Genomic DNA, 14,688 nt, shown 5'->3' on the forward strand with positions numbered 1-14,688 from the left:
CTCCAGCCGATCACCCTCACCTTAACCTCCTTCCACCTATCGCATTTCCAACGCCCCTCCCCCAAGTCCCTCCTCCCTACCTTTTATCTTAGCCCACTTGGCACACTTTCCTCATTCCTGAAGGGCTCATGCCCGAAACGTCGATTCTCCTGCTCCTTGGATGCTGCCTGACCTGCTGCGCTTTTCCAGCAACACATTTTCAGCTCTGATCTCTAGCATCTGCAGTCCTCACTTTCTCCTAATATCAACAAATAGGCAAAAATATCATAATGATGTTAAAAGGCAAGGGCAAGTGCCCACAGATTTGTCAAGTAGCAGACTGAACAGCAAACGTACTCAAGAGGCAGCTAGATATAGCACTTAGAGTGAGTGGGATCAAAGGTTATGGGGAGAAAGCAGGATTCAGCTACTGGACAATCAACCGTAATTGCGATGAATGGCAGAGCAGGCTCGAAGGGCCAAATGGCCTTCTTCTATCTTCTATATTTCTATGTTGCTATGAAAGAAGCCAAGTAAATTAAGACCAGAGCTGTTCTGCTATTTTGCACTGGGAAGGCACATTTCAGTTTCTGTCTCCCTGGTGGTGGTGGTGTGGGGGTGAATGAGCACATTTCAGAAGGATGGAGTTTGGTACAACAGTAAATATGAATTTCAGATAAAAAAATCCAAATAAATAGATTGACAATTTAAATAAGTAACAAATAAAATTACTACTACAAAGTGCAACGCAGTAGAGTCATGCAGCAGCCTGTAATATGTGGTGTGCCAAAGGGATCAATGCCAGGGCCACAATTATTTACACTATATGTGAACAACTTGAATGATGGAAGTAAATGTACTATCACTAAGTTTGTGGATGACACAAAAATGGGTGGGAAGGCAAGTGAGCATTTCCAGAGGGATACAGACACATTAATTGAATGTGCAAAAACCTGACAGATGGAATATAGGAAATTAATGCATGGCAAGTATGGAACATGGGAAAATGTGAGGTAATGCACTTTAGCAGGAGCTGAATATTAGATTAGATTAGATTCCCTACAGTGTGGAAACAGGCCCTTTGGCCCAACCAGTCCACACCGACCCTCTGAAGAGTAACCCACCCAGACACATTTCCCTCTGACTAATGCACCTAACACGTGGGCAATTTAGCATGGCCAATTCACCTGACCTGCACATCTTTGGACTGTGGGAGGAAACCCAAGCAGACACTGGGAGAATGTGCAAACTCCACACAGACAGTCACCTCAGGCTGAAATTGAACCTGGGACCCTGGTGCTGTGAGGCAGCATTGCTAGCCACCGTGCCACCCGTCGTTGAAATACAGAGATACACAGAAAGACTAAAGAAAGCTGCAGCAGAGAGGAAACTAAAAGCTTTAGTGCATAAGTAACAAAAAGCAAGCATACAAGTTCAGAAGGTAAAGGGAAGACAAACAAAATGCTGGCTTTAATCAGAGGGAATGGAGTATAAAATAGGGTGGTCTTGCCATCTGTGGTTAACTGAAAAAAGTCAAAGACAGCATCAACCATAAAAAGACATAATTGTCCAAAGATAGGTGGCAGGTCAGGAGACTGGACAGACTTTAAAAACAGCAACTTACAAAAACACTAATAAAGGAAGGAAAAATTAGAGTATAAAAGAAAGTTAGCCAAAAATATGAAAAGCAGATATGTAGAGTGTCTTCAAATATTTGATAAAGAAAAGAATTAACAAAGTAACTACAGGTCCTATAGAAAATGAGTCTGTAGAATAAGAAATGGATATTTTTAAGTCACTGGAGGGGATACAAGTAGCATTCCACAAATAGCTACACATCAGGATTTCAAACTGAGGAAGGAACTCAAGAATATTACAATTACCAGACAAGTAGTATTGAGTAAGTTGTCAGAATGGCAAGTCCCATGGCCCTGATAAATTTCATCCTAGATTTTTAAAAGAAGTCATCAGTGAGACAGTTGATGAGTTGATTTTAATTTTCCAAACCTCGTTAGATTCAGGGAAGGTTCTTTTAGATTGGAAAATAGGTAATCTAACTCCTTTATTCAAAGAAGGACGACAGAAAACAGGAAAGGAAAGGCCAATTAATTTAACATTTGTTACAGAGAACATATTAAAAGCTATTATTCGGGATGTTATAACAGGGCACTTGAATAATTTCAAGGCAGAGCCAACATTCAACATTACAGTGCAGTGCATGCCCTTCAGTCCTTGACGTTGTGCCGACCTGTGGAACCAATGTGAAGCCTATTTATCCTACACTATTCCATTTTCATCTATATGCTTATCCAATGACCATTTAAATGCCCTTAAAGTTGGCAAGCCTCCTACTTTCGCAGGCAGTGCATTCCACACCCCTACTACTCTGAGTAAAGAAACTCTCTCATTCATCTGTCCTATATCTATCACACCTCAATTTAAAGCTGTATCCCCTCGTGCTAGCCATCACCATCTGAGGAAGAAGGCTCTCACCGTCCACTCTATCTAATCCTCTGATTATATGTCTCAATTAAATCACTTCTCAATTTTCTTCTCTAACAAAACCAGCCTCAAGTCCCTCAGCCTTTCCTCATAAAACCTTCCCTCCATACCAGGCAACATCCTGGTAAAGCTCTTCTGCACCATTTCCAAAGCTTCCACACCCTTCCTATAATGCAGTGATCAGAACTGTACGCAATACTCCAAGTGCAATCGCACCAGAGGTTTGTACAGCTGCAGTATGACCTCACGGCTCCGAAACTCAATTCCTCTACCAATAAAAGCTAACACACCATGTTTCTTCTTAACAACACTATCAACCTAGGTGGCAACTTTCAGGGATCTATGTACGTGGACACCAAGATCTCTCTGCTCATCCACACTCTTACCATTAACCCAGTACTCTTTATTCCTGTTGCTCCTTCCAAAGTGAATCATCTCACACTTTTCCACATTAAACTCCATTTGCCAAATCTCAGCCCAGCTCTGCAGCTTATCTATGTCCCTCTGTAACCTGCAACATCATTCTGCACTGTCCACAACTCCAACTTTAGTGCCATCCGCAAATTTACAAACCCATTCTTCTATGCCCTCATCTAGGTCATTTATAAAAATGACCAACAGCAGTGGACGCAAAACAGATCCTTGTGGTACACTATTAGTAACTGAACTCCCGGATGAATATTTTCCATCAACCATCACCCTCTGTCTTCTTTCAGTCTTCTTAAATCACCCTCAATCCCATGCCTCCGTAATTTATGCAATAGCCTATCATGGAGCACCTTATCAAACACTTTACTGAAATCCATATCCAGCACATCAACTGCTTTACCCTTATCCACCTGTTTGGTCACCATTTCAAAGAACTCGATAAGGTTTGTGAGGCGCGGCCTACCCTTCACAAAACCATGTTAACTATCCCTAATCAAATTATCCCTTTCGAGATGATTATAAATCCTAACACTTTACTCGCAACCAAAGAAAGGCTCGCTGGTGTATAATTACCAGGGTTGTCTCTACTCCCTTTCTTGAACAAGGGAACAACATTTGCTATCCTCCAGTCTTTTGGCACTATTCATGTAGACAATGACGACAAAGATCAAAGCCAAAGGCTCTGCAAACTCCTCCCTGGCTTCTCAAAAGAATCCTTGGATAAATCCCATCCAGTCCAGGGGACTTATCTATTTTCACACTTTCCAGAATTGCGAACGCCTCCTCCTTGCGAACATCAATTGCACCTAGTCTAGTAGCCCGTATCTCAGTATTCTCCTCGAAAGCATTGCATTTTTCCAGTGTGAAAACTGACGAAAAATATTCATTTAGCGCTTCCCCTAACTCCTTGGACTCCATGCACAACTTCCCACTACTATCCTTGATTGGCCCTAAATCTTTCTCTAGTCATTCTTTTATTCCTGATGTACCGTGGGCGGCACGGTGGCACAGTGGTTAGCACTGCTGCCTCACAGCGCTGGAGACCCGGGTTCATTTCCCGCCTCAGGCGACTGACTGTGTGGAGTTTGCACGTTCTCCCCGTGTCTGCGTGGGTTTCCTTCGGGTGCTCCGGTTTCCTCCCACAGTCCAAAGATGTGCAGGTCAGGTGAATTGGCCATGCTAAATTGCCCGTAGTGTTAGGTAAAGGGGTAAATGTAGGAATGGGTGGGTTGCGCTTCGGCAGGTCGGTGTGGACTTGTTGGGCCGAAGGGCCTGTTTCCACACTGTAATGTAATGTAATCTAATCTAATCTACCTATAGAAAGTTTTAGGGTTTTCCTTGATCCTACCTGCTAAAGACTTCTCACGTCCCCTCCCAGCTCTTCTTAGCTCTCTCTTTAGGTCTTTCCTGGCTAATTTGTAACTCTCAAGCACCCTAACTGAGCCTTCACATCTCACCCTAACATAAGCCGCCTTCTTCCTCTTGACAAGACATTCAACTTCTTTAGTAATCCACAGCTCCCTTGCTTGACCACTTCCTCCCTGCCTGACAGGTACGTACTTATCAAGCAGTAGCTATTCCTTGAATAAGCTCATTTCAATTGTGCTCATCCCCCACAGTTTCCTTCCCCATCCTATGCATCCTAAATCTCACCTAATCGCATCATAATTGTCTTTCTCCCAGCAATAACCCTTGTCCTGCAGTACATACCTATCCCTTTCCATCACTAAAGTAAATGTAATTGAATTGCGGTCACTATCACCAAAGTGCTTACTTACCTCCAAATCTAACACCTGGCCTGGTTCATCATCCAGTATCAAATCCAATGTGGCCTCGCCCCTTGTTGGCTTATCTATATACTATGTCAGGAAGTCATTTTGCACACATTGGACAAAAATTGACCCATCTAAAGTACTTGAACTATAGTATTTCCAATCAATATTTGCAAAGTTAAAGTCCCCCATAACAACTACCCTGTTACTCTCGCTCCTATCCAGAATTATCTTTGCCATCCTTTCCTCTACATCTCTGGACCTATAGAAAACTCCCAACAGGGTGACCTCTCCTTTCCTGTTTCTAACCTCAGCCCGTACTACCTCAATAGTAGAGTCCTCAAACGCCCTTTCTGCCACCATAATGCTGTCCTTGACGAACAATGCCACACCTCCCCCTCTTTTACCATCTTCTCTGTTCTTACTGAAACATCTAATTCCCAGAACCTGCAACAACCATTCCTGTCCCTGCTCTATCCATGTCTCCGAAATGGCCACAACATCGAAGTCCCAGGTACCAACTCATGCTGCAAGTTCACCCACCTTATTCCAGATGGTCCTGGTGTTGAAGTAGACACACTTCAAACCACCTTCCCGCTTGCCAGTAAAAACATGCAAGAGAAATCATGCTTAACTAATTTATTGGAGCTCTTTGAAGTAGTAACTTCTGCAGTAGATAGAGAGGAACAAGTGGATGCATTGTGTTTAGATTAAGTTAGTGGTGAAAATAAAAACTCAATGTTGGGGCTGACATACTATCCTGGATAGAAGGTTGGCTAGTTAACAGGAAGCAGAAAGAAAAAATAAGTGGTCTTTTTCAGGCTAGCAGGATGTCATGAATGATGTGCCACAGGGATTGGTACTGGGGTGTCAACTTTTACAATTTACATAAATTATTTGGATGAAGGGACTGAAGGTATGGTAGCTAAATTTGGTTATAACACAAGGTTAGGCAGAAATGTGAGCTGTGAAGAGGACATAAAAAGCCTACCAACGGACATAGATAGGTTAAGTGAGTGGGTAAAGATCTAGCAAATGCAGTACAATGTGGGAAAGTGTGAACTTGTTTATTTGGCAGAAAGACTTTAAAAAATTATCTAAATGGTGAAAGGTCACAAAGCTTTGAGATGCAGAGATCTGGATATCCAAGTGTATGAATCACAAACAGTTCGTACTGTACGTGGGTACAACAAGTAATCAGGAAAGGTAATAGAATGTTACATTGTATTGTAAGAGGGACTGAAATGTCAGAGTAGGGAGGTTATGCTTTAGTTATCCAGGGCATTGGCGAGACCGCATCTGGAGCGGTGTACAATACTGGTCACTGTACTTACAGAAGGATGCTAATTCATTGGAAACAGTTCCAAGAAGGTTTATTGGACTAATACTTGGAATAAGTGGATTGCCTTATCAGGAAAGGTTCAGCAGGTTTGGTCTTGGCCTTATCCTCTGAAGTTTAGAAGAGTCAGAGTTGACTTAAACGAAACATGCAAGAGTCTGAGGGGACTTGATTGGGTGATGCGGAAAGAATGTTTCCTCTTGTTGGAGATTTAGAACTAGGGGTCTTGTCTAAAAATAAGTGGGTGATCCATTTAAAGCAGAAATGGAAACAATTTATTCCACTCACACAGGGATGTCTCTTTAAAAGTCCCTTCCTCAAAAAAAAATAAGATTTAAGCATCCATTGTCTTAAGGCAGAATTAGATCCTTCAACAAAAACTTATCTGATCCGAGTTTCACCTCAACTTTGCATTCCTGCATATTCCCAGTAATCTTTCATCCCCTTGGTAGTCAATGACTTATCTAAATTAAAACAAAGAACTGCATTTGCTGAAGTTCTGAAACAAAAACAGAAATTCTGGGAGAAGCTCAGCTGGTCTGGCAGTATCTGGGGACAGAAAGCTGAGTTAGCGTTTTAAGTCCTGCGACCCTTCTTCAGAATCTTCTTGCTCTCTTCAAATGCTGCCAGACCTGCTGAATTTCTCCAGGAATTTCTGTTTTCTTTCAGATCTCCAGCAAACGCAGTCCTTTGTTTTATTTAGATAAATCAATGACTACCAAGGGGATGAAAGATTACTGGGAATATGCAGGAATGCAGAGTTGAGGTGAAACTCAGATCAGCCACAATCTTATTGACTGGTGGAGCAGATTAAATGGGCCAAGTGGCCTACTTTTGTTACTACTTTGTATGTTCGTAAGACCTAGTCAGACCATTCCCAGAATACTATGAAGAGTTTTAGCCCCCTTATCTAAGGAAATATACACGAGCATTGGAGGTAGTTCAGACAAGGTTCATTTGCTTGATCCTGGGTATGGATGGATTTTCTGAGGCAAGGCTGACAAGGTTGGGCCTGTATTCATAGGAATTTAGAAGAATCCTTCAAGTAGGAGTATATTCAAGAGTGAAATCAGGAGGGCAAAAACAGGACATGAGAAAGCAGTGGCAAAGAGGGTTAAGGAAAATCCCAAGGAGATTCTACTAATACATTAAGGGCAAAAGAGTAACTTGGGAGAGAATTGGCCCCTTAAAGCAATTAGGCTATGTATGGAACTGCAGGAGGTAGGTGAGATACTAAACTAGTATTGCGCATCAGTATTTACTGTGGAGAAGGATGTAGAAAGCTAGAGAACTTGGAGAAATAAATAGTGATACTGTACCCGAAAAAGTGTCCATATTACAGAGGTAGTGGTGCCAGACGTCTTAAAACACATCAAGGCAGATAATCCCTGAGACCTGATCAGGGGAATCCGAGAACTTTGTGGGAAGCTAAGGACGAGTATGCTGGGTCCCTTGCTAAGGTAGTTGCATCATCGATAGCCACCGGGGAGGTGCCAGAAGAGTGGAGGGTTACTAATGTGGTGCAATTATTTAAAGAAAGGTGGTAAGGAAAAGCCAGGGAACTGTAGACCAGTGAGTCTGACATCAGTGGTGGTAAGTTGTTGGAGGGAATTTTGAGGGACAGGATTTAGATGCATTTGGAAAGGCAAGGACTGATTAGGAATAGTCAACATGGCCGTGTGTGGGGGAAATTGTGTCTCTTTAATTTAATTGAGTTTTTTTGAGTGACAAAGAAGATCGAGGACAGAGTGGTAGACATGGAACTTAAGACGTTCAACGAGATTCTGCATGGTAGGCTGGTTAGATCAAATGGTATCAGGGGAGCTAAATAATTGGTTACAAAACTGGCTTGAAAGAAGGAGACAAAGGGTGGTGGAAGGTCATTTTTCGGACTGGAGGCTTGTGACCAGTGGTGTGCCACAAGGATCAGTGCTGGGTCCACTGCTTCTTTGTCATTTATATAAATGATTCAGATGTGAACATAGGAATGGCTAGTAAGTTTGCATATGACACCAAAACTGGTAGTGTAGTGGACAGTGAAGGTGGTTACCTCAGAGTACAATGGGATCAAATGGGCCAATGGGCTGATGAATGGCAGATGAAATTTAATTTAGATAAATGGGAGATGTTTCATTTTAAGGTAAATCAAGGCAGGACTTATACACTTAATGGCAGAGTCCTGGGCAGTGTTGCCAAAGAGACCTTGGGTGCAGGTTCATAGTTCCTTGAAGTCCTTGGTGTCGCAGGTAGACAGGATAGTGAAGGCGGCATTTGGTACACTTGCCATTATTGGTCAGTGCATTGAGTATAGGAGTTGGAAGGTCATGTTACGGCTCTACAGAACATTAGTTAGGCTACATTTGGAATACCGCATTCAATCCTAGTCTCCCTGCTATAGGAAGGATATTATTAAACTTGAAAGAGTTCAGAAAAGATTTACAAGGATGTTGTCAAAGTTGGATGATTCGAGCTATAGGGAGAGGCTGAATAGACTGGGGCTATTTTCCCTGGAGCATTGAATGACCTTATAGATATTTATAAAATCATGAGGGGTGCGGAGAGGGTGAATAGCCCAGGGTAAGGGAGTCCAAAACTAGAGGGCATAGGTTTAGGGTGAGAGGGGAAAAGTTTGAAAGGGACCTGAAGGGCAACTTTTTCACACAGAAGGTGGTGAGTGTATGGAATGAACTGCCACAGAAAGTGGTGGAGACGGGTACAATGACAACATTTAAAAGGCATCTGGATGGGTATATATAAATAGGAAAGGTTTAGAGGGATATGGACCAGATGTTGACAAATGGGACTAGATTAATTTAGGATATCCGGTCAGCATGGGAGTGTTGGACTAAAGGGTCTGTTTCCATGCTGCACAACTTGATGACTCTGATGCTCCTAAATTTAGCATCAGTTCATATCAGTAGGACCATTGTGAATAAAAATTAGTTAACCTTTTAAAAACATGCCATTTGATATCTTTATGGTGCTGGAAAAGCACAGCCAGTCAGGCAGCATCCAATGACCAGCAGAATCGATGTTTCGAGCGTAAGCTCTTCATCAGGAATGAGCTCATTCTTGACGAAGGGCTTATGCCTGTAACGTCAATGCTCCTGCTCCTCAGACGCTGCCTGACCGACTATGCTTTTCCAGCACCATACTCTTCAATTCATCTCCAGCATCAGCAGTCCTCACTTTCTGCTATTCAATTTCTTTAGTTTGCTTTTACGCTTTGACATTAATATAGCAATAAATATCAATACAGTATGGATTTTTTGAAGATTGTTGGAAAGAGAGCCATGTTGCCAAGGCTCTTCACCTTTCATTCATCAAGACAAACACAAGAAAGCAAAATTTTTTTAAAAATCACCGTAACTTGTACTATGGGAGAGTAGATGCTGATTGGTTGGCACGTCATGGCTAAGCATGCATAATTTCTTTCACTCTTAGGATGTTGCGGTCGGTACAAAAAGACATTCTGCATATCTCACAATTGAACAATTTAGTGTACGAATTCCACTGCAAGTGAAATGCCAGATATGTAGGCTGCAGCCCCAGCAATCGGCTAATCAAATCGAAAGCATGCCCCTTTGGCTCTATGTAACAGGCAGAGAACAGACTCTCCTCCCTGACCTATCACCTTCATCCCCTCCCCCACTCACCCATTGTACTCTATGCTACTTTCTCCCCACCCCCACCCTCCTCTAGCTTATCTCTCCACGCTTCAGGCTCACTGCCTTTATTCCTGATGAAGGGCTTTTGCCCGAAACGTCGATTTCGAAGCTCCTTGGATGCTGCCTGAACTGCTGTGCTCTTCCAGCACCACTAATCCAGAGAACAGACTGTACTCTACCAGGCCACACTGGCAAAATCCAAAAGACAAATTCCTCAATCGGGCAGCATTTGCTGAACAATCCAAATGTATTCTGATAGCTGCATTCACAATCAATTTAAGATAATCAGTTGAGTTCATAATGTGGCTCATTTACACTTGCTAGAGGCAAAACACACAGCAAACACTCTACAAACAAAAGGTGTATGGTTAAGCCTTGCACCTTGATTGAATCACCTAAGAGCTTGGGAAGCCTACAGCTCCTGGTTCCTTTTTCCATGGCAATGACTCATCCAATTAGAATCGATTTGGCAGCCAATCAGCACCATTTCCTCCTTTCATGTGAGTTGTAATTGTCTGAAATTTGGCATTCTTGTGCATGTCCTGATGACTGCAAGTTGAAAAGTTTTAATAATGTGTCTCTCTAATCAGCAATATTCAAGTACTGTACTACCAAGCGACTGTTATTATGATCTTTGAGTCAGACCTTTCGGTATTTCTTTGGCACCATGTACAGATGAGGCTCTTCCTCCCTTCCAATAGGAGACTCGGGGATTTGATTGTAGCTGTCAAATTCTGCATCCATCTCCTTCAATTTATATGGAACCTACAAACAGGTAACTTACTTCAACAAATAATAAGTCATTCTAAAAAGCAGTGAACTCCACTAATGGTCTAATGAGTAACAGTGATCCCAGTGTACAACCGAAGCTGGACCACATGGAACAGAATAGATCAACTCCAGCAGCAACTCCTGGCTGAGCTGAGTTAGCCGAGCTCAGCTTGGACAGCTGTAACGAGAAGCACGACAATTAATATCTACCAAGAAAAGGAAGGATAAAAATTAAAATTAGGATTAATAATGCAGCGACCTCTGCCACAAAGTATATTGTGCAGAACCAGGCATTGCCATTATGCTTCTGTGGTCAAATAACTTTCCAACCTTCACTGTCAAGCTGCATCCATGAAGACTGGCCACTTGGGAGCAGTATCAGTGGGTTGCTGGTTCCCACAGAGCCACAAAATTCGAGCTTTCGGAAAATTCACAAAGAGTGATAAAATTTTAAGTGCTACCTCTAATTTTCAACACCAAGCAGAGTTCTGGATTTTGTTTGCAAATTTAAAAGCTGCACTGTTTTCAACAGCAAACATTGGTTTTGTTTGTACCAATTAGGATGTGCCATAAGCTTTGCACTTGATTCCCTTTGTGGCAAACTGGTCTATTTCATTCAAATGCACCAGCAAATGTTTAGGAATTCAAAACAAGTTGAATTGGACTTTCCCCAGTTTCTGCTAGAAGGTTACAAGAGGTTATAGAATGGTATGTTATGAAATGTATAGTGGCACTCAAACTCAGAGTAATTGCAGAGTTCCCATCTCAGCCTGACCAGAAGTTTGTGGCTTCCTTGCAGGGAAATTCATAGATTGCTGCCTTTGTTCATCTGTCACAACTTGTAACTCCATAATATCTTTGACTAGAAGTCCGTGATCAGGTGGTCTGCCCATCAATACAGCTTCTGAACAAAATGGAAAAGATCCAGAAAAGGAGAGAAAGCATAATTTATTAGGGCAATACTTCTCATACTGTTTTCCAGCATGACCCCAGATGCTGGCAAAAAACAAATTAGCAACAAAGCAGCACATTAACAGTATATAATTAAAATTTGTGTCTTATAAATTAACATAAAAGATGTAATGTATTTTTTTTAAAGTATTTTATTTTAAAAATTATCTTCTCAAGCCCAATGACAACACACAGAGTAACTAGTCTTTTTTACCCCCACAACACACATCACAGGAAGTAGACATTTCCCCCATACATATACAAGCTGTAATCTTTTCAATCACTCACCACTCCCCGCATGGTCGCCAGCTAACATTCCCCGACCCTTACCAATTCCTCACTGCACCTGAATGTTAGTCTTCAGTGAATAATTGACAAGAACACCCAAGTCCCTCTGTATAGCTACACTTGCTAACCTCTCACCACTCAAGAAAAGGTTTACCTTTTCTTTGTACCAAAGTGGATAACCTCTCAAACTATGTTCCTGTCAAATCAGTAAGCCTGTCCAAATCCTCCAAACACATTACTCACAGCACATGTCCCTACATGGCTGTGTATACTCTGCAAATTTGGAAATATTATATTTGGTCCTCACATTCAAATCAATGAAAAGAATTGTGAACATCTGGGGCCCAAGCACTGATCCTTGCATTACCCTACTAGTCAATCCTCCAATGTGAAAACAGTCTGTTTATTGCTACTGTTTTCTGTTTGTTAGCCAATCCTTAATCAGTGTCGGTACATTAGCTTCTGTACCATGTGCTTTAATTTTGTTAACCAACCTCCTATTGGGGACTTTATCAAAAGATTTCTGAAAATCCTAGTATGGTAAACTCCCTGATATCAAGCACACGCAGATAACAGAATACCGGATAATGGAGACTTTGCTCTATACTACATCTATCAACTCCCCTTTATCAATTTTGTTAGTAACAGCCTCATAAAACTCAAAATTTATCAAACACTATTATCCATTCAGAATCCACATTGGTATCATGATCTGATTGGGCAAAGTGTCCACTTAACATGTCGTTTATGATGGAGTACAGCTTTTCCCTACTACTGATGGTCAATAGTTTCTTGTTTTATCCCTTGATCCTTTCTTAAATAATGGGTGACATTTGCAAGCTTTCAGTGTGCAGGAATCATTACAGAATCTCTGGAATTATTTTCTGAAAGTTATCATCAATGCATTAATTATCTCTAAAACCCCTTCCTTCAACACTCTGATCAGGTCACAGGAACATAAATTTCTGCCCCATTAATTTCTCCAGGACTACCTTCTTAACAATATTAATTTCCATTTAACTCCTCATTCTCCCATTTGACTCTGCAGTCCCCTGAGGAACCGTCACCATCATTTCTTTCTAAAATAGAATACTGACAGACAAACAATATTCTCAGGGACACCTGCACAACCTACCTGGTTTTTTAGACTGTCTGTTAATCACCCATTCCTTTTCTGCCTGTACACTTCTATTCTACAGTGCAAACACGTCCCTACACATGCAATCCATGTGCTCCTCTGAGTGACTTCAACTGCTGCTCAAGTTCCGAAAGCCAGAACTCAAGTTTATGTAGCTGTTAACATTTTCCGAAGATGTATTGTCTGAGACATATGTTCTGTCCATGATGTCACACGCACTGCAGGGTATGTACCCTGCTTGTCCCCATGGACTTGCTATCCTCTAACTCTGAAAACTGTTGCCCTTAGATTACCTTTAGCCCTTTTGCTCATTTGCAAGCAAATCATGACTCACAGAGCTGTCTGTCCAGAGTCTGTTGTCCATCATCACCATTGCTACCTCAGACGAGGGAAAGCATGCATCCCAAAACACTATTTCAGTGACCTCATTGGGGGGTCATGACCCACCATTGAGGACAACCACCCGATGAAGGAGCAGCGCTCCGAAAGCTAGTGCTTCCAAATAAACCTGTTGGACTACAACTGGTGTTGCGTGATTTTTAACTTTGTACACCCCAGTCCAACACCAACACCTCCAAATTATTTATTTGAAGTTGTTTTCTCGATGAAAATGGAATTTTTTTCTAAAAGTATTTTGAAAAAACTTAGAACTGTTTCAATTGTTTAAAACAAAACATGTTAATGGTGAAGAATGAGACATCACATTTTGCTACATTCCTGTACATTAATAGGTGTGCTCCATAGTATGAAAAAACATCAGTGCCACACATGGTACCCCTCTTCAGTAACCATTCTTCTGGTGTAGACCTAAACAGTGAATAACAGCAGATTGTTTCAATCACAAAGGGCATCATAACCAAGCCCAATATTGTTTCCTGGTCTCCACACATTTCGGTGGCAACTGCTGGATAGCAAACAAGCATGGGAACCATCTATGGTCTTCCCCTCTCTATTGAGGCCAACTACAAAGTTTTCATTGCCACTCCAGCTACCTCAGAAAAGACCAGGAAATGAATCAAGTATTTTTTAGTAGGAATATGGCTAATTGGGGTAGGGTGGATGGGGAACATTCAATTGGAAGGGAGCTTAAAAGTCAAAGAGGCGCAGGGCAGTGAAGAGGTGAATAATAAATCCAAGTGCAACAGGAAGGGGTAGAAAATACAGGCAGAAGAATGCAGCAGAAATTAGAACCAGAATAAGTAACAATGGTAAAATTAGAAAGCTTAAGATTCTTTATGCAAATGTACGCAGCATTTGTAACAAGATAAATGAGTTGACGGCACAAACAGAAATAAATAAATGATTTGACAGCTTTAAAGAAGTGATTGTAGGGTGACTAAAACTGGGACCTCAATATTCAAGGATTTTCACTTTCCAAAAGAATAGGAAAAAAGGAAAAGGAGGTGGGATAGAGTTGTTAATAAAGAAAGGGTGGTGGCGAGCAGTGATCCAGATGCAATGAGTGGAACCAGTTTGGACAGAAATAAGAAATGGCAAAGGAAAGATGTCACAGGTGGCAATCGTCTATAAGCCCCTGAAGAGCAGCTTTACTCTAGGACAAAGTATAAATTGAGAAATGATGGAGATGAACAAGAAGAGCACTACAATTATCATGGGTAATTTTAATCTCCATATTGACTGAACAAATCAGGTGGGCAAGAGTAACATGGAAGAGGAACTTCTAAAGTGCATCTAAGCTTCTTTGTTAGGGCAGTGCATTGCACAATCTACCCAGGCACAGGCTATTTTGGATCTACTAATGTATAATGAGATCGTTAAAGATGCTCTACAGGGTAGCAATCACACATGGTAGAATTTTCCACTTAGTTTGATGGACAGTATTTGGGTCTC

At 41.6% G+C, this 14,688-nt stretch overlaps 1 protein-coding gene across 5 annotated transcripts in view; it reads right to left on the reverse strand.

The window, feature by feature from the left end:
• Positions 1-14,688, reverse strand: part of pan2 (poly(A) specific ribonuclease subunit PAN2) — a 90,404-nt gene that overhangs the window by 54,710 nt on the left and 21,006 nt on the right. For 4 of the 5 annotated variants that reach the window (XR_006309973.1, XM_043681740.1, XM_043681739.1 and 1 more), the window contains 2 exons: positions 10,335-10,454; positions 1,863-1,925 (listed from right to left, as the gene is read on the reverse strand). Coding sequence is in view for 4 of the 5 variants with exons in the window: in XM_043681740.1 (XP_043537675.1) it covers positions 1,863-1,925; positions 10,335-10,454 (183 nt within the window). In the remaining variant the exon portion in view is untranslated. The remainder of the gene's footprint in view (positions 1-1,862; positions 1,926-10,334; positions 10,455-14,688) is intronic. The other variant, XM_043681741.1, reaches the window with a different exon arrangement.

The sequence above is a fragment of the Chiloscyllium plagiosum genome, chromosome 43 (genome assembly GCF_004010195.1).
Source record: "Chiloscyllium plagiosum isolate BGI_BamShark_2017 chromosome 43, ASM401019v2, whole genome shotgun sequence".
Classification (NCBI taxonomy): domain Eukaryota; kingdom Metazoa; phylum Chordata; class Chondrichthyes; order Orectolobiformes; family Hemiscylliidae; genus Chiloscyllium; species Chiloscyllium plagiosum.